Source organism: Oncorhynchus mykiss, chromosome 4 (assembly GCF_057628025.1).
Source record: "Oncorhynchus mykiss isolate SJ-2025 chromosome 4, ASM5762802v1, whole genome shotgun sequence".
Classification (NCBI taxonomy): Eukaryota; Metazoa; Chordata; class Actinopteri; order Salmoniformes; family Salmonidae; genus Oncorhynchus; species Oncorhynchus mykiss.
In genome coordinates, this window is record NC_143025.1 from 45,036,787 (window position 1) to 45,060,365 (window position 23,579).

The 23,579-nt window shown below is 41.6% G+C and overlaps 1 protein-coding gene across 2 annotated transcripts; it reads right to left on the reverse strand.

Moving 5' to 3' along the window:
- LOC110521851 (uncharacterized) lies at window positions 1–23,234 on the reverse strand. Of its 2 annotated transcripts, XM_021599781.3 has the most exons (12): window positions 22,948–23,234; window positions 22,401–22,517; window positions 22,045–22,198; window positions 21,077–21,230; window positions 16,167–16,373; window positions 14,898–15,050; window positions 14,628–14,715; window positions 12,405–12,576; window positions 4,022–4,178; window positions 3,131–3,301; window positions 2,913–2,997; window positions 1–2,516 (listed from the first exon to the last, which is right to left on the reverse strand). In XM_021599781.3, exons 2-12 carry the CDS (start codon window positions 22,498–22,500, stop codon window positions 2,275–2,277), a joined length of 1,683 nt encoding a protein of 560 aa, XP_021455456.3. In that variant the 5' UTR covers window positions 22,501–22,517; window positions 22,948–23,234; the 3' UTR covers window positions 1–2,274. The 2 variants fall into 2 exon arrangements, with proteins under 2 accessions (XP_021455456.3, XP_090088258.1); XM_090232132.1 differs by lacking the exon at window positions 22,948–23,234 and having other exon boundaries at window positions 22,401–22,765.
- Window positions 23,235–23,579: the final 345 nt, after the last annotated feature.

A 23,579-nucleotide genomic window follows, 5' to 3' on the forward strand; every position in this document is an offset into this window, starting at 1 on the left:
TTTACCGGTAGAAATAAAAACATTTTTATTTGTCTTTTCATTTACATAAGCAAATTCATACTTTCTCATATTTATATTTTGGTTGCTAAAGATGCAACCCCAGTCATTCGTTCAATCAGTTCGATATTTATGGACACCACCTTGTCGTTCGTTCTTTATGTTCTGTTGGTATGCTCGCTGGCAAAATTAATTTCCCTTGCTTTCTAACTAGCCAGCTAGCTACGGCTAAAACAGTCACGACATCTGGGCCAGAATAACAGCAACGTAGCTGTTTTCTATTGACATTAATTCAGATACATCCATAACTATGAGCTGATGATGCCTGAATTTGCCTGGCATAGCTAGAAAAGTTTGCCATCTCATCAGGACACTGTTCATTACGAGGAGACCACACTGCATATCAAAAACTAGGCTAGAAGCTATCTAAATGTTTTGTTTCCCAGCAAACCTGCCAATATGACAACCAAAAAAATAATATTAGTTGCTGAAAATAGCTAGTCAAACTAGAAACGTGGGAGGATTTGACAGCATAGCGTCACTTGTGTCATGACTGCAACTGTAGGGACCAGAGAAATTCATGTTCACCACTCACCACGTTAGGTCATCAAGACGCTCCAAAAAAAAAAGTCTCTGCAAAAACAAATCAATGCTAGCTAAGTTTTTCCTCGTTGGACCTGTGTTTACAATGTATCCAATTTCGTTTTGTGTGGTTGTTGGTTTAGCTTTCTGTAACTTTGTAGCAAGTACGGTCTGCATATGTAAATTAGAAATAAGGTATGCAGTTGTAAATGAGAACTTGTTCTCAACTGGCCTACCTGGTTAAATAAAGGTGAAATAAAAAAATGTAGGCGCTTATTGCGTCATGATTGCAAGGTGTCCCAATATCTTTTCCAACTGCCTCGATATCTTTTTCAACTGTGCCTTTACCTGGTTTTAATGTCCATCCTAGAATGCCCTTCTAGCCAATCAGAAATGAGTATTCAACAACGCTGTGGTATAATATGACATTAACTCCTGCAGAATTATGCATTTCTTGAAGTGAAATTACACAACAAATGTTAATGTTGTCTCAGGAACAGGAGTTGAGAAACATTATTTCTTTCTTTCAGCATCTCTTTAGAAATGTGAATGCGAGTGTAATGTGTTATCTTTGACACTGTTATGCAAGCAGACAGTATTTCAATCCCACCTAAGATGAACTGAAGTCTTATCAGAAACATATTTTTGTCATTTTCTCAGCTTTTAATTTTCTTAAAACCGGTCAAACTGATGACATTTGGACATTTTGCACAGACCACTGTTTTGGAGTTATTGTGTTTTCTCCACGGTCCCTACAGCGAAGCAGACAACTTTACTGGTGCTAACTAGACTACTAATGCATTCTATCGATTTAAAACATTATTCTGGTGAGCACTACTGTATTTAGTCTTCTGGGGCAACAAATAATGACAGAAGAGAAGCTGCATGTATCAAACTATAGGTGATAAACAAATAGCCTACCAAATGTTGGAAATGATAATAAGGCCTACCAAATGTCAGAAATTATAAGCAAAAACAGGCATCTTATCCGGGTTTCTCATAATGTTTATATGATGTTTACATGCATCAACTCAAAAACAGAATCCTTGAGTATTGATGTGCATGTAAACATGGTCAGTGAGTGGACAAGTGTAGTGCACTGTCATACTGTAAAGATTATGTGAGCTCTCTAGCTCCCCCTAGGGAGGGGAGAGGGTCACTAGTACTCTCAGAAAAAAGGTTCTATCTAGAACCTAAAAGGGTCTCCTGCTGTCCCCATAGGAGAACACGTTGAATGATGGTTCAAAGTAGAACCCTTTTGGATCCAAGTAGAACCCTTTCCACAGAGGGTTCTACATGGAACACAAAATGGTTCTACCTGGAACCAAAAATGGTTTTACCTGGAACCAAAAAGGGTTCTCCTATGGGGACAGTCGATGAACCCTTTTGGAATCGTTTTTTTCGAAGAATGTAGAGCTGTACGATTATTCAAATTCATATCAAAATCGCAATATTGACATGTGCAATATCCATTTTGCAAGAGATTCATATTGGGTGCAATATTTTGAACCGCCACTAAGCTGCGTGTCACATCTGTTTTTATTATTATTATTATCTGTTTCTTAATATAAATCATTCTATTTCACTGATTCCAAAAGTTCTAGATCTATATCGCAAGCCAAAATCGCAATTGCAATATTTGGTAAAAAAAAAATCGCAATGATATTTTTTGCCGATATTGTGCAGCCCTAGTCACTAGTACCCCTGGGCACAACCATCAGCTCTGGGGTCTGATCCTGCCCACAACACCCTAACATTGGGCTCTGCATCCTGGGTCGACAGGTTCCACCAATCCCCTACTGAGATGACCTGGCCTCGCCCAAACTGACTCCGGTCATGGCCAGTGATAGGCCAGCAAACCACATGGCTACGCTTTTCCAGGTCTTCAGCAACACCCTCGTCAACACCCACCTCCAAATTGACACGCCACTGCTGGGCTGTGAGAGGAGAGGATACAGATAAAGCAGGATTTCCGGTAGGACATTTATTTTTATTAGTTTTTATTGTGACAAATAAATATAGCATTTTCACACACTTTCCTATCTCTATGCATTACTAACAACATGTGTGTGCACGTTTCTTAGACTCAATTATGATAGTATTTTTTCCTGATGCAGGCAAAATATTATAGTGTAGTTTACTAAACATGGAAACATAGCCCGTCAGGCAGAAGGTCTGGGCATCGAGGAGGTGGGTTAGTCTACTTGATCTACAGTACAGTAAGCAGATTTCTACTGTGGGTAGGCTGATTAACATCAGAGAGAGAGAGAGAGAGAGAGAGAGAGAGGAGGGTCATGTGGCCTGGCCTCTAGCCTGGTTCACAGAGAGCTTACCAGCCTTGTCATGCTGCACATACATGCGAGGGGCATCTAGCGCCTCTTGGGGGTTCATCCCAAACTCCAGCATGTTCAGCAACACCTGGATGGAGAGGAGAGAGAGAACACAGGCCACTAAACTAAAGCACCAGGAAAGTAAGTGTGTGTGTGTGTGTGTGTGTGTGTGAGTGAGTGAGTGAGTGAGTGAGTGAGTGAGTGAGTGAGTGAGTGTGTACCTGTATGTGGCCCTGCGGCTGCATAAAGGCTCCCATGACCCCGAGGGAGCAGAGTAGGCGTCCAGAGGCGGGGTCGGTCAGCAGGGCCGGGATGATGGTGTGGTACGGTCTCTTCCCCGGCCCTACACAGTTACTATGGCTACGCTCCAGAGAGAAGTGAGCACCTCGGTTCTGATGGGCCACAGAGTTCAGATGGAACCAGGAGGAAACAATGAAAGCAATTCAACAGATATATTTCAGTTCCAAACTGTATTCCTACGATAAATATTTTGGGCGACCTGATCAAATTCACAGAAATTTGATTTATAGATCGATCTATCATTCTACTTGAAAGCAAGTCTAAGAAGCGGTGTATCTGTTCTATGTGTGCTATTTCTATGCTTCCCACTCTTAAGTTTTGTTTTTGCTTCTTTTACTTTCAGCTTTGTACACCAGCTTCAATATTTTTGGTTATGTAAAATATACTTCACAGCGGTTTAGATGGTACAATGATTCTCCACACTATACTAACTTATTTTGTCACATAAACTGAAATTAGGCTAACTTTTCAGTTTTAGAAAACAGGAAATGGCGGAGCGATTTCTGCATAGTGCAAATGTAACGGTTTGTGGCAGGACTAGAATAAACTTGAAGCCTAAATATTGACAATAAACAGTTTCCTTTCTATTCCCATAGTTTTAAAACTTGGGCCAAGACTCAATCTGTATCGCAGAAGATCCGCCCTATAGCGTGAGAGAAATTCAAAGGCAATGTTCCTGAGTAAGCGGAGACTGCATTCACGGGAAAAGCTGCGTATTTCGGTTCAATTGGAAATAACCTTTACATTTCAATCGAGGTACGGATTGAATTTAGCCCTTGGTTCCTCAACGACCGAGACAGGCTGCCACTCACTTGCAGGGAGAAGCCACAGCTCTCAGGCACCAGACCAGTTCCGAAGCCCATGTAGTTACTGTTGATGAATGAGCAGGCGTTGCCCTGGCCGTCCACCACCGTGAAATACACCGTGTCACTTCCTGTGGGCACATCACGCTCCGCCATGACGCTGGCCCTGAGGAATGGGAGAGAGAGAAAGTGAGGGTGGAGAAAGAGAGAGAGAGAGAGAGAGAGAGAGAGAGAGAGAGGAATAAACAGGAATTAGACTTTCTCATACACATATAATACAAATCGAAGTGAGGGGGATGGAAATGCTTTTGGCGGTTGATCTGCTTCTGTTCTGTGGGTGGCACTGTGTGCTCTTTTCAAAGGATGGGTCCCGGTCTCTCCTGGGCTATGGGATCCGGGGAGTCGGGTGCGGTCTGCTGGTCATTGGGATGACAACCCAACTCGAGATGAGGAGGGGTTTTAGCGGGTGGAATAGTGGGGACAAATTGGAGATATCATGGTAAAGCTATATAGACACTCAATCATCATGTTACTTTTTAATGGTACGTTTACAAACATATATTATAATAAATAGAATTTCAATTATGGTAATTTATGGTCTCATTATGGTAACTGGTGAAATAAGTATAGCCAGTTATAATTGTAATGGCTTAGCAGATAATAAGAAAGACTATCAGTATTTACCTGGCTAAAAGAGAACGAATATAATATCTATTGTTCACAGGAAACTCATTCAACAATTTTAGATGAAGTTTTGTGGAAAAAGGACTGGGGGGAGAAATATATTTCTACCACGGGCAAAGAAATTCAAAAGGGGTGGTGATATTAATCAACAGTCATTTTTTAAAATTATTATTAACCTATACAGTCCAAATAATGATGATCCATGCTTCTTTGAAAATATAAAAATGTATCAAGCAACACAAAACTCTATTATTATGGTGGGAGATTATAATACGGTTTTAAATACCTCTATGGACCGTAAAGGAAATCACACTACAAACTATCACCCTCAGGCAATTAAGGAAATCATGAATGTCATGGATATATTGGAATTAGTATTAGATATTTGGAGGCTTAAACACCCTGACCTAGTGAGATATACATGGCGGAGGCTTAATCAAGCCAGTCGTCTTGATTACTTTCTTATGTCATTCTCTCTGGCACCACAAGTTTAAGTGTTGATAGGGGACAGAATGCGGTCGGACCATCACATAATTGGCATATATATTACTCTTACAGAATTTCCACGTGGGCGAGGATATTGGAAATTGAATCAAAGCCTACTGGATGATAATTTGTTTTTAACTAGGACAGGATCATTTATAACTGACTTTTTCCGACATAACATAGGTACAGCAGATCCCCTTATTGTATGGGACACTCTTAAATGTGCCTTTAGAGGCTGTGCAATTCAGTACTAATCTATAAAACAAAATCAATTTAGGTCAAAAGAGGAAATTGAAGGACTAACAGTACAGATAGATAGCAACAAGTGGGTTAACTGCCTGTTCAGGGGTAGAACAACAGATCTGTACCTTGTCAGCTCGGGGATTTGAACTTGCAACCTTTCGGTTACTAGTCCAACGCTCTAACCACTAGGCTACCCTGCCACCCTGACATCATTTGAGTCAATTGGAGGTGTACCTGTGGATGTATTTCAAGGCCCACCTTCAAACTCAGTGACTCCTTGCTTGACATCATGGGAAATCAAAAGAAGTCCGTCAAGACCTCAGAAAATAAATTGTAGACCTCCACAAGTCTCATCCTTGGGAGCCAATTCCAAACGCCTGAATGTACCACGGTCATCATCTGTACACACAATAGTACACAAGTATAAACACCATGGGACCATTTGTATTTTCTGGGACCACGCAGCCGTCATACAGCTCAGGAAGGAGACGCGTTCTGTCTCTGAACGTACTTTGGAAAAAGGGGGAGGCTTGCAAGCCGAAGAACATCATCCCAACCGTGAAGCACGGGGGTGGCAGCATCATGTTGTGGGGGTACTTTGCTGCAGGAGGGACTGGTGCACTTCACAAAATAGATGGTGTCATGAGGAAGGAAAAGTATGTGCATATATTGAAGCAACATCTCAAGACATCAGTCAGGAAGTTAAAGCTTGGTCGCAAATGGGTCTTCCAAATGGACAATGACCCCAAGCATACTTCCAAAGTTGTGGCAAAATGGCCCAAGGACAACCAAGTCAAGGTATTGGAGTGACCATCACAAATACCTGACCTGAATCCTATGTGCAGAACTGAAAGTGTGTGCAAGCAAGGAGGCCTACAAACCTGACTCGGTTACACTAGCTCTGTCAGGAGGAATGGGCCAAAATTCACCCAACTTATTGTGGGAAGCGTGTGGAATGCTACCTGAAACGTTTGACCCAAGTTAAACAATTTAAAGGCAATGCTACCAAATACTAATTGAGTGTATGTAAACTTCTGACCCATGTGATGTAAGAAATAAAATATTAAATAAATCATTCTCTCTACTGTTATTCTGACATTTCACATTCTTAGGATCACCACTTTATTTTAACTGACCTAAGTCAGGGAATTTTTACAAGCATTAAATGTCAGGAATGTGAAAAACTGAGTTTAAATGTATTTGGCTAAGGTGTATGTAAACTTCCGACTTCAACAGTATATACACCTGTTCTGAAAGGCCTCAGAGTCTGCAACACGACTAAGCAAGGGGCACCACCAAGCCAGCAGCACCATGAAGACCAAGGAGCACTCCCAACAGGTCAGGCAGAAAGTTGTGGAGAAGTACAGATCAGGTTTGAGTTCTAAAAAAATATCAGAAACTTTGAACATCCCATGGGGCACCATTAAATCCATTATTAAAAAAGGGAAAGAATATGGCACCACAACAAACCTGCCAAGAGAGGGCCGCCCACCAAAATTCACAGACCAGGCAAGAAGGGCATTAATCAGAGAGGCATCAAAGAGACCAAAGATAACCCTGAAGGAGCTGCAAAGCTCCACAGCTGAGATCGGAGTATCTGTTCATAGGAGCACTTTAAGCCGTACACTCCACAGAGCTGGGCTTTACGGGAGACTGGCCAGAAAAAAAGCCATTGCTTATTAAAGAAAAAAATAAGCAAACACGTTTGGTGTTCGCCAAAAGGCATGTGGGAGACTCCCCAAACATATGGAAGAAGGTACTCTGGTCAGATGAGACTAAAATGTAGCTATTTGGCCATTAAGGAAAATGCTATGTCTGGCGCAAATCCAACACCTCTCATCACCAGAGAATACCATCCCCACAGTGAAGCATGGTGGTGGCAGCATCATGCTGTAGAGGCTGTTTTTCATTGGCAGGGACTGGAAAGATGGTCAGAATTTAAGGAATGATTGATGGCGCTAAATACAGGGATATTCTTGAGGGACACTTGTTTCAGTCTTCCAGAGATTTGAGACTGGAACGGAGGTTCACCTTTCAGCAGGACTATGACCCTAAGCATACTGCTAAAGCAACGCTTGAGTGGTTCAAGGAGAAACATTTAAATGTCTTGGAATAGCCAAAGCCCAGACCTCAATCCAAATGAGAATATGTGGTATGACTTTTGCTGTACACCAGCGGACACCAAAGATTGCTGTACACCAGCGGAACCCATCCATCCACCTTGAAGGAGCTTGAGCAGTTTTGGCTTGAGGAATGGGCAAAAATCACAGTGGTTAGATGTGAGAGACATACCCCAAGAGGCTTGCAGCTGTAATTGCTGCAAAAGGTGTCTCTACAAAGTATTGACTTTGGGGGGGGGGGTGAATAGTTATGCAAGCTCAAGTTTACTGTTCTTTTGTCTTATTTCTTATTTGTTTCACAATAAAAATGTTTTTATTGTGGTAGGCATGTTGTGTAAATCAAATGAAACAACCCCCCCCCCCCAAAAAAAATCGATTTTAATTCCAAGTTGTAAGGCAACAAAATAGGAAAATTAACAAATGATTGTCTTTTGTTGATTTTATATAACAACATTCCAACCTCGTTTAGCATAATCTATTCAATTATGCCATAATTTAGCTATTTGTATTAATTTGCATCAGTGACAATGACATACTTTTATTTTGAAGGCTAACCGCAAAGTCCACTATTGTGGCTAATCCTTATTGTGGCTAGTGTCACATAGATGGGTCCGACCACCATTAATCAAATAAGAGCTGTCGTACAAATGATGGTTATTTTAGATGATGACACCTAGCTATATAGTTAGCTAGCTAACTATTGCTATTGAAACAGATTATGTCGTTATGCTATGTTTTTCGGGAGGAACATCGTTTGCTTCCATGAGCTAGGTAGCTTTTTTTTATGACCAGCAGTGTAGATGCACGAGACAACATTACCAGCATCATAGCACACGTATCGATGAATCGTTGTGACATATGAAATATGAGTGATAGTTTAATAAATGTGTAAAAAGTTCGCAAAAAATGTATGAACTGTCATATCGGTGCATCACCAGTAAAGACCCATCTCAACATCACGTGTTGTGGATAATACTTAATATATGAATACAATAACATGTGTGACATGGAATGTCAATGGAATTATGCAGCCAACCATAACAAGGTATTTTCTTACTTAAAAAATAATAACGGCATATTCTGTCTGGGGGGGGGGGGGGTAATTGTGGACGGGATGCAACTCTAAGCAAGTCATCAACTAAACTAACCCACAACTACTAAACTATTAAACCACAACATGAAAGAGATGTGTCTATTTGAACTGTAGAGATAAAAACATCTATTACTCTCACATCCATATTCACGAATTGACTTATTTACTGTGAACATTTCTTTAATTGACTGTTTCTGAATGTAAATACTTTCATAGAATAATTACGGACCAAAGCCCATTGTCCTTCACGTTAATGCTCAAACCTCCTATGCCAATAACAAATGTTCTTAAAATTCAACACAGTTTACTTCATATCTCAACACACAGATATACATGTCTTTGGAAATAAATGTAGATAGTGAAGTATGCCCAACTGTTGTCTGGGAAGCTCTTAAAGTATATATATGAGAGGTTGTATCATGTCTTACTCTTCAAATAAGAAAAACAAGACCCATTAAGAATTTGAAATATTACAACAGAAAATCCACAGCTTAGAAAGAAAACGCAGTTTAGATAGAAATGCTTCAAAAGTTCAACACTTTTAAGCTTGAATATAACACAATAAACACCCAACCTGCAGAGATTGCTGCCATGATATCCAATCCAACAATGTGTTGAGCAAGGTGAAAGTACTGGGAAAATGCTTGGGGGGGAAAAGGAACATACCACCCATAGCATTCAAACCCCTAGTGGATCCTTCTGAAATAGACTCAGTCTTTAAAACATTTTAACACAAACTGTATGAATCTGAAAACAAAAAAATCTAAAGAGAATATAGACAATTTCCTTAAGGCCATTTTACCAATTATAAGTGAACCACAGAAAATGAATATGAATATACATGAAGGTGAATTGTTGGAGGCCATCAGTAATCTACAAAATGGGAAATCTCCTGGTAATTTTATAGACACTTTCATAATTAATTCATTAATAGGCAGACACTAACTTTAACTACAGAATATCTCACCATAGTGCATTTCCATCTCTCTCTTCATTCCTTTCTCAAGCACACAGAGAGAGGCTGTCAACAGTTCATTGAAATATGTTTTGTTGTGAAACATATTACTATCGATGTTCCCCTGCCGTTCTCATTCTAAATCGAAACTCATTTTTGTCAGGAGAATTCTATACTCCTGTTCATTTACAAATTCAATTAAATGACCCTTAGTCTGTTATATCAGGATTTGTAAGATACTGATAGAAAAGGAAACAGAGGCCCAGTCTAGCAAAGTTAAATGTTTATTCATGGGAACGTTCTGAAGTCAAGAATACAAATCAATTCATTTTATACTGACTTCTCACGCCCACACAAACATACGCACACACATACACACAAACATACGCACACACATACACACAAACATACACACACACGTCCTGCTACGCACACACTGTCTGTCTCACTACCCAGCCGACAGAGATAGTGACTTTGTCCTTGAGATGTACTCTCCGTTCTCTCCCAAATCTCTAGTCAGGTCGACACCAAGCTCAGACAGTCTGTGTTTAAAATACCATAAAGGCATATTGTTTTACCCTAATTCTGACTAGGACTACACATTTATTGATTATGATTTCATACATTATAATCAATTCCATACATACATTATATGTTTCAGGGCAGAATATTCCAATCATTCAATTAACAGACAATTCTCACCTATCAATTTTACATATTAGTAAAGACAAGACTAAATTGAGAATAGTCTAATGGGTGAAAATATGATCCCTTGATGAGAGAACAGCATGTGCAGCCTGAGAAGGACCTTTCTCAAATCATCAGTAGCCTATAGCTGCATCATGCAGCCCATATACATTTTGATTTCTAAGACATTCTAAGGTTTGTATCATTCACAACTAAAGTTGCCAAATAACTTTAAATCTGGCGTAGGCTATAGGGCCTGTTTCAAATTATCACTTTTACACTCAACATAGCCACTTGCTCTAAAATTAGAAAAATATCCTTTAAGTTCAATTATATTCTTCTTACTAAAAAAATTATATATACTGAACAAAAGTATTAAGATTTTACAGGATTGCAGTTAATATAAGGAACTCAATCAATTTAAATAAATAAATGAGGCCCTAATCTATGGATTGCACATGACTGGGCAGGGGCGCAGCAACGGGTGGGCCTGTGAGGGTATAGGCCCACCCACCGGGGAGCCAAGCCCAGCAAATCATAATGAGTTTTTCCCCCAGGAAATGGCTTTATTACAGACAGAAATACTCCTCAGTTTCATCAGCTGTCTGGGTGACTGGTCTCAGACGATACCGCAGGTGAAGAAGCCAGATGTGGAGATCCTGGGCTGGCGTGGTTTCACGGTAGTGCGTACAGCCCAGTACTTTACTGGGGCAAAGCTGCCTGCCATCCAGGACCTCTACACCAGGCGGTGTCAGAGGAAGGCCCTAAAAATTGTCAAAGACCCCAGCCACCCCAGTCATAGACTGTTCTCTCTACTACCGCATGGCAAGCGGTACCGGAGTGCCAGGTCGAGGACAAAAAGGCATCTCACCTGTTTTTAATCCCAAGCCATAAGACTCCTGAACTGGTAATCAAATGGTTACCCGGACTATTTGCATTGCGTGCCTCCGCCCAACCCCTTCTTTTTACGCTGCTGCTACTCTCTGTTTATCATATATGCAGTCACTTTAACTATACATTCATGCACATACTACCTCAATCAACCTGACTAACCGGTGTCTGTATGTAGCCTCTCTACTTTTATAGCCTCGCTACTGTATCGAGCCTGTCTTTTTATTTCCTACCTATTGTTCACCTAATACCTTTTTTGCACTATTGGTTAGAGCCTGTGAGTAAGCATTTCACTGTAAGGTCTACACCTGTTGTATTCGGCACACGTGACAAATAAACTTTGATTTGATTTGCCGATCACATTCCTCAGTAACATGTGAGTCAACCAAACTTCTCCAAGGAAACAAGATCCTGGAGTTTCAAGTTGGTCTGGAGAGAATTCCAAGAACATGGAGCTGAGTAACTAAAACACTATAAAAATATATTGTATAGATCAATAATCTATTAAAATACCTATTGTTTTTACTAGTATAATGTCTGCCCCTCAGATTTATGTCATTGTTGTTACATACAATTATTAGCTAATCACACCCTTTTAGTATGTCATAATTTTGAGGATTCCATTAATCATTTGGTGTCAGTCCAGTGTCACTTGATGTACTCAATTTAAATGAAGGGAAATAACATTGTGAGCAAAATTAATAATCGTATCACTGCAGTAAATTATTTTTAAAGGGTTAATGACCTTAGATTTGAGCATCTGTGGCCTCCATTTAAGAAAATCTTCAATAACCTAAAATGTCTCATTAGTGTTACCATCATTGGTGTTACTACTCCTACTGGTGCACAATGTTATCCTAGTGGTAAAAAGTATTTAAAGTCATTAAGCTGCCATATTAGTTGATTTAGAATGGGATGATGTACCCAAATATATTTAAATAAATAAAAATAGAGTACTTTTTTTTCCCTAAATGCCGCCGCAATTCAAGAACGACCCAGCAAAGTGAGAACATTTCTCTCTGGTCCTTGAAAACAAAAAAGGTGGCATTCACTCAAAGCCCTGATCCTGTCATGGGTCGAGACATTCTCTCTCTCTCTCTTGCACTTACTAACTCTCTCCCTCTAATTATTTTTCTCTCACTTGCTCACTCATAAACACACACACACACACACACACACACACACACACACACACACACACACACACACACACACACACCTTTGTGGTCTTACCTGTCCATTTGTATGGTGTGTGAGAGCTGCAGGCTGTAGTCTTTAGACAGTAGACTCTCCAGAGGGACTTTAACGTGATCTGGGTCAGCACAGTGATGGACTGTATCTGCCAGGCTCAACTTCAGGGCCTCAGCCAACACATGGAGGTAACTTGCACTGTTATGACCCATCTCTGCAGAGCACAGATACACACAAAGTGAATGAGTCAGTGGGTTGCATTGAACAGGCCAATGTTTGTCAACTATGATTCTGGAGCAGACCCAGGGTTGGAGGGTCTATGTGGAAAGTCAACATGTGGAAAGCCTTATATGATTATTTCCTTTTGATTCATATCAAAGCAACAATTGACAAATGTTGCTGTAAGTTATAATTAAACACACAAAGTACAGTTACATGCGCAAATCAAATACACAGCTGGAACTTAGATTGAGCTGTTAGTCAGAATAATAGTCAGATTAATATAATAGTTAGATTAAAACGTTTGCATGCTTTGCAAGAATAACGATTTCCCTAATAATCCTGTTTACCTGGACACATCAGAAATCAGGTGGCCTGATAGGACTCTGATAAATGCAGAAAATTGCCAATCAAAATAAAACTTTCTACCATGTCATTTTTGGGAAGCCTATTTTATTCGGACATATAAAGTTTGTATGTGAAAACTACTTCTAAGATGCATACTCTCAGTTGTTCTGAACTCACTTCACTCGCGCTAAAAACAGGGAGGCTAGCACGGCTGGTGCTAACACATGCGCAGATCAAATACACTGCTGGAACGACGATTTAAGGTGTTTACATGTCCTAATAATTTGAAAGATTGCTCAGAAAACAAGGGGTTTTAATTGGCGTATGCTTACTTAAATTAAGATTGCGTTTTTTTTCCCAATTGCTCTTAAATACAAGTAAAACTAAATGCATGCTCTTCAACCGATCGCTACCTGCACCTACCCGCCTGTCCAACATCACTACTCTGGACGGCTCTGAATTAGAATACGTGGACAACTACAAATACTTAGGTGTCTGGTTAGACTGTAAACTCTCCTTCCAGACCCATATCAAACATCTCCAATCCAAAGTTAAATCTAGAATTGGCTTCCTATTTCGCAACAAAGCATCCTTCACTCATGCTGCCAAACATACCCTTGTAAAACTGACCATCCTACCAATCCTCGACTTTGGCGATGTCATTTACAAAATAGCCTCCAATACCCTACTCAACAAATTGGATGCAGTCTATCACATTGCAATCCGTTTTGTCACCAAAGCCCCATTTACTACCCACCACTGCGACCTGTAGGTTCTCGTTGGCTGGCCCTCGCTTCATACTCGTCGCCAAACCCACTGGCTCCATGTCATCTTCAAGACCCTGCTAGGTAAAGTCCCCCCTTATCTCAGCTCACTGGTCACCATAGCATCTCACACCTGTAGCACACGCTCCAGCAGGTATATCTCTCTAGTCACCCCCAAAACCAATTCTTTCTTTGGCCGCCTCTCTTTCCAGTTCTCTGCTGCCAATGACTGGAACGAACTACAAAAATCTCTGAAACTGGAAACACATCTCCCTCACTAGCTTTAAGCACCAACTGTCAGAGCAGCTCACAGATTACTGCACCTGTACATAGCCCACCTATAATTTAGCCCAAACAACTACCTCTTTCCCAACTGTATTTAATTTATTTATTTATTTTGCTCCTTTGCACCCCATTATTTTTATTTCTACTTTGCACATTCTTCCATTGCAAAACTACCATTCCAGTGTTTTACTTGCTATATTGTATTTACCTTGCCACCATGGCCTTTTTTGCCTTTACCTCCCTTCTCACCTCATTTGCTCACATTGTATATAGACTTGTTTATACTGTATTATTGACTGTATGTTTGTTTTACTCCATGTGTAACTCTGTGTCGTTGTATCTGTCGAACTGCTTTGCTTTATCTTGGCCAGGTCGCAATTGTAAATGAGAACTTGTTCTCAACTTGCCTACCTGGTTAAATAAAGGTAAAATAAATAAATAAATAAAATAAAGATAAGCAGAGTAAGGTGTTTATATGACTAATGCCATACTCTGCCTGCTACCATAATCAGTTTAACATCGAATTATTAGTGTTCATGTAAATGTACTCACTGTCTCAGTGGAGTTTATATATCTATGCTCTTCCCCACAATTAATACATAGCTGGGGTTGTCCTTCATTGTGGAGACTGAGGTTAAGATGTAGCTACCTTTGATAGGGAAGTTCTCCAGTATATTGAGGGCCATGAGTGCTGCCATGCCTTGACCATTAGGAGGGACTTCCCATAGCCTCACACCCTAAGAGAGACAGAGGGAGAGAAAGAGAAAGAGAAAAGAAAGAGAGACACAGAGAGAGAGAGAGAGAGAGAGACCACAGTAAGGGATTGATAGTAACATGAACTTTGTGTCACTGTGATCCACCCTACAGTAGCAAATCCTTGTTTAGTTGGTTGTGGTGTGTTGTGTGTCCTTGAACCTACCCTGTAGTCAGTGTGGATGGGTTTGATCTCCTCGCTGTCATGGTTACGTAGATCATCCAGACTCATCACTCCTCCGTTCCGAATGATGACATCAACAATCAACTTCGCCACTCTGCCTTCATAGAACCCTACTTTACCATGCTGGCCCAGCTCCTGATCGGAGATGTCAGTCAGTCAGTCAGTCAATCAATCAATTAATCAAATCAAAATGACTGGGAAATATTTACATGGATATTTGGGAGTGACACTATAACAAAACTACTCATCTGATATTCCAGTGAGCGCAATATGAGTCAGAAAGGAGTTTCTGTGTACACGTGACATGTCAGCCCACTTGGGCTAGGGGCTCTTTTGTGTACAGGATTGATAACAGACGCCATCCCTAATAGGTGGTGTGTTGCCACGCCAACAGGGAATGTGTCACCACAAACAGTTTGATATTGAAAACACGCCATTCCTGTGGAAGGAGTTGTGGGTCAGATGATATGAACTGAAAAGAATAATCAACTGAATGTGATTATGAATGGATGATGGCCTGATGGTATCCATGTTATCCATGGCATCACTCAGTAATAAATACTACTAATAATGTATTCAACTTCTATAGCGCTTTTCATAACAAAAATACATTTGAAGTGCTTCAAAAGCAAAAAACAAACAGGCAATACATCATCATGAGTAGACTAGCTATTGGTTTTATCAAAGATGTACTATATAGAAAAGATGGTTGACTGGTCGCTCTAACAATAGAAATGCATGTCCTCAAAGGCGATAGGCAGGCGGGAGAAGGCGAGATCTGTTGGGAACATTCTAGCCAATGAGAGGGCAGATACGCCTGTGAACAACAGGCACAACTCCGAAATAAAATAGTTTGTCTCAACGTTGCCAGAATGTCACGTGCATTACACTTATATCAGTACATTCGTAACAACTTAAGTCCTAAGCATTATGAAACTTCTATTAGATCAAATAAGCCTCGACACGCTTTCATTGCCCCCCATACAAAAATCCTCACTTGGTTTGCTTAACGCTTATTTTCGCGTATACAGATTTTGGGGCGGAGTCTACCCTCTTACTCAAGTAAAACCAGACTAGTGACTCAGGGACTCAGGGGTGAAAGGAACAAACCTGTCAGGCATGACATCAGAGATCGATACTATACACAGTAGAGTTGAGCCTGCCCCGGTAGTGAGAAATGCACACACAGACACTCCTCTCTGAGTAATGTTGAGCATCACTGATTCTCCCCTCAGTCAAGGACAGGGTTACCTGGAAAGTTTGGGCCAGATGAGGGTTGGAGAACACCTGTCCATGTTTGGGCGCATCGTTCTTAATCAGGAAGTCTCTTCCCAGCTCCCTCCCAGCAGCCCTCATGGTACGGACCCACTTGGCCCAGTGGTGCGCGGTCACCTGGGCAACGGGGAATCCACACAGGGCGAGGTCAGAGGCGGGCCTCAGGATATCCTGGAGAGAGAGCTTGTAGACACATAGGAACAGGAAACACACAGTTAAGGAGTTAGGGTTTCCACTAGTTACCACAGCCACAAAGTATAAATGGTCTATATCGTAGAAATTCATGATAATTGTTTTTGCTTTTTGGTCGTAATTTAAGGTTAGGGTTAGGCATAAGGTTAGTACTGTGGTTGAGGCTAGGGTTAGGTTTTAAAAAAAACTAAGGTCGATGTTCACACCTCACGGGAATCTAATTAGCATAATAAAAACATCACCATAAAAATGTCAGTTTGAAATCAAATCAAAGTTTATTTGTCACGTGCGCCGAATACAACAGGTGTAGACCTTACAGTGAAATGCTTACTTACAGGCTCTGACCAATGGTGCGAAAAATAAAAAATAAAGTATGTGTGGGTAAGTAAAGAAATAAAAACAATAGTTAAAAAGACATTTGAAAAAAGAGTAGCAAGGCTATATACAGACACCTGTTAGTCAGGCTTATTGAGGTAGTATGTACATGTAGGTATCGTTAAAGTGACTATGTATATATGATGAACAGAGAGTAGCAGAAGCGTAAAAAGAGGGGTTGGCGGGTGGTGGGACACAATGCAGAAAGCCACACTAGCCAATGTGCGGAAGCACTGGTTGGTCGGGCCATTTAAATAATATGTACATGAATGTATAGTTAAAGTGACTATGCATATAAAATAAACAGAGTAGCAGCAGCGTAAAAGAGGGGTTGTGGGGGAGGCACACAATGCAAATAGTCCGGGTAACCATTTGGCTACCAGTTCAGGAGTCTTATGGCTTGGGGGTAATAACTGTTGAGAAGCCTTTTTGTCCTCGACCTGGCACTCCGGTACCACTTTCCATGCGGTAGTAGAGAGAACAGTCTATGACTGGGGTGGCTGGGGTCTTTGACCATTTTTAGGGCCTTCCTCTGACACCGCCTGGTGTAGAGGTCATGGATGGCAGGCAGCTTTGCCCCAGTGATGGACTCGGCCGTACGCACTACCCTCTGAAGTGCCTTGCGGACGGAGGTCGAGCAATTGCCGTACCAGGCAGTGATGCAACCATGCTCTCGATGTTGCAGCTGTAGAACCTTTTGAGGATCTCAGGACCCATGCCAAATCTTTTTAGCTTCCTGAGGGGGAATAGGCTTTGTCGTGCCCTCTTCACAACTGTCTTGGTGTGTTTGGACCATTCTAGTTTGTTATTGATGTGGACACCAAGGAATTTGAAGCTCTCAACCTGCTCCACTACAGCCCTATCGATGAGAATGGGGACGTGCTCGGTGCTCCTTTTCCTATAGTCCTCAATCATCTCCTTAGTCTTGGTAACATTGAGGGATAGGTTGTTATTCTGGCACCACCCGGCCAGGTCTCTGACCTCCTCCCTATAGGTTGTCTCGTCGTTGTCGGTAATCAGGCCTACCACTGGTGTGTCGTCAGAAAACTGAATGATGGTGTTGGAGTCGTGCCTGGCCATGCAGTCGTGGTTGAACAGGGAGTACAGGAGAGAACTGAGCACGCACCCCCTGGGGAGCTCCAGTGTTGAAGATCATCGTGGCAGATGTGTTGCTACCTACCCTCACCACCTGGGGGCAGCCTGTCAGGAAGTCCAGGATCCAGTTGCAGGTGTTTAGTCCCAGGAGGTGTTTAGGGAGGTGTTTAGTCCCAGGATCCTTAGCTTGGTGATGAGCTTTCAGGGTACTATGGTGTTGAACGCTGAGTTGTAGTCAATGAACAGCATTCTCACATAGGTGTTCCTTTTGTCCAGGTGGGAAAGGGCCGTGTGGAGTGCAATAGAGATTGCATCATCTGTGGATCTGTTTGGGTGGTATGCAAATTGTAGTGGGTCTAGGGTTTCTGAGATAATGGTGTTGATGTGAGCCATTACCAGCCTTTCAAAGCACTTCATGGCTACGGACGTGAGTGATACGGGTCTGTAGTCATTTAGGCAGGTTGCCTTTGTTCTTGGGCATAGGGACTATGGTGGTCTGCTTGAAGCATGTTGGTATTAGACTCAATCAGGGACATGTTGAAAATGTCAGTGAAGACACCTGCCAGTTGGTCAGCACATGCCCGGAGCACACGTCCTGGTAATCCGTCTGGCCCCGTAGCCTTGTGTATGTTGACCTGTTTAAAGGTCTTACTCACGTCAGCTACGGAGAGCGTGATCACACAGTCACCAGGAACAGCTGATGCTCTCGTGCATGCCTCAGTGTTGCTAAGATAGATATATTGGCTTTTTTGCAGTCTCAATCCAATGCATCCACCTATGTAACACTTCCACATCTGCTGTGAAAGGTGACAGAGCTAGAGGGGTGTTTGTCAGACCATGAGACATCAAAAAATCGTCTGTAGGGTCCAGTTTGGCCTACAAACTATTATGACCCATCTATGGAAAGATGAGACTTTCACGAACACGGTGGTGTTCTCCGTTTTACTCTACGATCCCCACCAGCGTCTTGGGACTCAACTGAATTCGGTACAGCCGATCTGCCAACTCCTTTCTGTAGCATCTGAACAGTTTGGGCTACACACTATGACCCCTCTGTGGAAAGGTGAGAATCTCAAGAACACGTACATGTAGGTTGTTTTTCCTCTAGGACGCACACAGGCCTCACAAGACTCGTCTGAAGGTCCACTGGTAACATGTTGAACAAATTAATGGAAGCGTACAGTTGAAGTCGGAAGTTAACATGCACGTAGGTTGGAGTCATTAAAACTTGTTTTTCAACCACTCCACACATTTCTTTTTAACAAACTATAGTTTTGGCAAATTGGTTAGGACATCTACTTTTTGCATGACAAAGGTAATTTTTACAACAATTGCATACAGATTATTTCACTTATAAATCACTGTATCACAATTCCAGTGGGTCAGAAGTTTACATACACTAAGTTGTAGGTTTGTAGTGCTCCTTGCTCGCACATGCTTTTTCAGTTCTGCCCACAAGTTTTCTATAGGATTGAGGTCAGGGCTTTCTGATGTTCACTCCAATTCCTTGACTTTGTTGTCCTTAAGCCATTTTGCCACAACTTTGGAAGTCATTGTCCATTTGGAAGATCCATTTGCGACCAATCTTTAACTTCCTGACTGATGTCTTGAGATGTTGCTTCAATATATCCAGATAATTTTCCTGCCTCATGATGCCATCTATTTTGTGAAGTGCACCAGTCCCTTCTGAGGCAAATCACCCCCACGACATGATGCTGCCACCCCCATGCTTCACGGGTTGGGATGGTGTTCTACAATGTTACTGTTATCAGGCCTGTTACAGCATTTTGCATAACATCATCATTCGTACCAAGGCTGGGCATATCATAAGCCCCAATTCAATTGTTGTACAAAATGGGCACGTAACTAGCCTGCTAATGATGAGTTCTTATCATAAAACGCAACAGAATTCAGCCTGTCTAACTATTCTCTGAGGAACTCGTTTTGGTCTCCACAGTAGATATGATGCCATTTTCTCAGGTAAACCACCTCAAGTGGCATGTTAGCATTAATCTCCAATCTAAATGTATATATTTTTTGTATTATTAATTGAGCAACAGGCTTGACATTTATAGTGAAAACTAAACTTAGATTAGAAGAAGGATTTAATTTATCTAGGTTTAATTTAAAACTAGGTTTAAAATTTGGTGCCCCAAGATTAATAGATTAACCTTTACTTAACCCAGTTTAAGAGTTAATCCATGTTGGTGCAACCCACCCTAAGTGTACAAAACATTAAAGACACCTGCTCATTCCATGACATAGACTGACCAGGTTGAATGAAGGTGAAAGCTATGATCCCTTATGGATGTCACTTATTAAATCCACTTCAATCAGTGTCGACGAAGAGGAGGAGGCGGGTTAAAGAAGGATTTTTAAGCTTTGACACAATTGAGACACGGATTGTGTATGTGTGCCATTAAGAGGGTGAATGTGCAAGACAAAATATGAAAGTGCCTTTGAACGGATATGGTAGTAGGTGCCTGGCACACTGGTTTATGTCAAGAAGGGTCCACCACCCAAAGGGCACCCTGCCAACTTGACACAACTGTGAAAAGCATCGGAGTCCACATGGGCCAGCATCCCAGTGGAAAGCTTTTGACACCTTGTAGAATCCATGCCCAGACGAATTGCGGCACATTTGTTTATCAATGTTTACATATCATTCTGTTTGTAACTACAGCTATAAATACAGCTGCCCTAACAGCCAGCAGCAGGTTGCCATGGAGAGAAAGTATGAAGTCTCAATATAACACAATGTACTATACAGATCAACAAAGCAACAGCTCCTTTGAGGATGCCATGGAAACAGAGTAGAACTGCCTGCTAGGGATGAACAGCTGGACCCAGGCCAAATACAGGTCAAGAATGAACAAATTAGATCTAAAAATAACAAGAGGACAGACAGTGTGGGACTGGGGGGGCATGTTTTTAATGCTTATTGAAGGACGGACGCACTCAGAGTGCAGAGTCGTTCAGTTGTTGTCATGGATAAGCTACAAACAAAAAAACAAGTGGACAGAAAGGAGCCGTTTGTTGATGTTTTAGATCTAATGTATTTTTTAAAGATGGATGTACACTATGGATGCACTGCTTCACAACATGAGCGGTCTCACTGCATTAGAAACAGAATAGAATAGAGTAGAAATTATATAAAATACTAAAGAATAAAACATTATTGTCCATCTGGAGCTATAATAAAATAACCATACATCATACTTTACCTTCTGACTGCCAAACAGGCGGACGGTGTCACACCAGCAGGCCGCGGCCCCCGGCACGGTGGCGTTCAGGGCGTGGAAGGATGGGATCGGGTTAGACTCACTGTAGCCATACCTCTCCAGGAGATCCACTGTCTGTGCCCTGGGAGCCCGGCCACTGGAACAAGACACACGCACACAGTCAAACGGGGATCAACAGAAGCTAAATGTGTTGGTCTAGTAAGTAACACACAAATAATTTAGTATGACTGAGACCGAAAATTTCTAAGGCAGGCAAGCCACACTGGCTACCAACACACCCAAATGGGCCAGTGATTAGCTCAAGGTCACTGATCCAGAACTGGATGGTCAAATAAGTTCAAGGCTGCCACCCAATCAGTAAGAAACCAGTCCAGTATATTCAGTCAGTGCAACACACTAGGGTTAAATAGAAAGTATAACACAATAGTGGCTAGAAAAAACACAACGCCAAGATGAATAACACTGGTTATTCCAGAGTCAACTGGAACTGCGCACACACACACACACACACACACACACACACACACACAACAACCAAAGACACATTACTTGGTAATAACACACCCATAAAGAAACAGAGGGAAAGGCATTATTCACTGAGTAATTGATTGTTGGAGTATTTTTGATGTATGTTTACTAAACCAATGGGGGGGGGGGGGGGGGGGGGGGGTGTAAATCAGGGAAGGTTAGTCATAACACATAAAACATGCAAAGGAATTTATCTACTGCTTTTAAAGGTCAGAATGAGTCTCCATTTATGCTGCATAGTATTCATAATACAGATTTCATGAAACTGCCATTGTGAACATGAGTCTCACTGTACGACACTGGCTCACTGGCTATTTTCAAACTGTAAAGTGTGTGGTTAAAAAGTGTGTGGTTAAAAACGACGATGAAATATAACAAAACATGAGCTACTGGGTCTTAGCAGTGCAGTGCCACTCCCTCACCTGCCGTTCAGGCCGCGCACCTGGCCTGTGCTTGCATCATAGAACAGACAGAAGCTGTCCCCACCGATCCCACAGCTGCAGGGTTCTGTCACGGCCAGGGCGGCAGCCACAGCCACAGCAGCATCAGCAGCATTCCCTCCTCTCTTCAAGATGTCTGTGAGGGGAGCAAGTCAAGATGGTATCTGAATATGTCAGGTCCAGCCAGGGTCTGGACTCGGATTGGAGAGTCATTTAAAGCATAAAGTGATGAAAAGTGATATCGCCTACAAACATGAAACAACGTGCAAATTAAGATACTATTTTTCACATAGGCCTTCATCAAAGGCGCACTAAAGCATTGGACCAGAGCCACTCACCCAGACCAATGTTTGATGCCAAGGGTTGACTTGATGCCACACAGCCATGTAGACAAACAACAGCTGACCGGCGCGAGGTGAAGGGGAGATCGGGCTGCATAGCCTAGGCTACTTCTCCTTTATCACACCAAAAACTATTTCCTTCAATATTTCCACACGTGAAACGCACTGTGCACAGTTCAGTCATTTCTGTTAAGAGTCACTCTATTTGGACGGCGAAAATAACTTGCTCAATAACGTTTCACTGTGACATTCACTCGACAATTATTATAATCTAAATGTCATATGAATAATCTGATATTGTTCCACACTATTTTGCTATGTTGTGTCACTTTGCTTCCTGATCGATTAATCGGTGGTCGATTGATCCAGGAATGGTGGATGGATTACAGATCACATCCATGAGCAATGCATTGCATTAAAATTACATTTTTATTTTTGTGTGGTGTCAAGTGGCAGTACATTGTAGTAGACTAGGCCTACACAACACAATATTCATGTTAGTTTATCAACAAAAGAAAGAAGACCAACGTGAACGTCTACTCACCAATATACTGTATACGACCAATGTTCTCTCTAAACTGCGTGCATGTGCGTCCGTAGCCTAGGCTATCGCTCTTTTATCACGCAAAACGTTTTCCGCCTACGTTTCCTCACATGAAACGCACTGTGCAAAGTTCATGCATTTCTGTTGAGAGGCGCTGTATTTGGACGGCAAAAATAACTTGCTCAATAACGTTTCCCTGTGGCATACCGTCACTCGACAATTATTCGAATCTAAATGTCAAATGAATAATTTGATGTGATTAATCGGGGTTCGATTGAACCAGGAATGGTGGAGAGATTACATACCACACCAATGAGCAATGCAATGCATTACGTTTTTTCTTTTCTTTTCATTATGTGATGTCAAGTGGCAGTAGGTTGTAGTAAACTTAACCTACACAAGATTAATGTTAGTTTATCAACAAAACAAATAAGACCAAAGTGAATGTCTACTCACCAACATACTGCATATGACAAATGTTCCAAACTGTGTGCATGTGCTGGTGCACAGCTCCCCCAGCACTGCTGTGCAGAAAAATATCAGCCTGTGCAGAGAAGCACTAGATTAAACTTCACTCAACTTTCTACAGTTTTCCCCCTTATTAGTTACCACGATCAACCTTTCCCTTTACT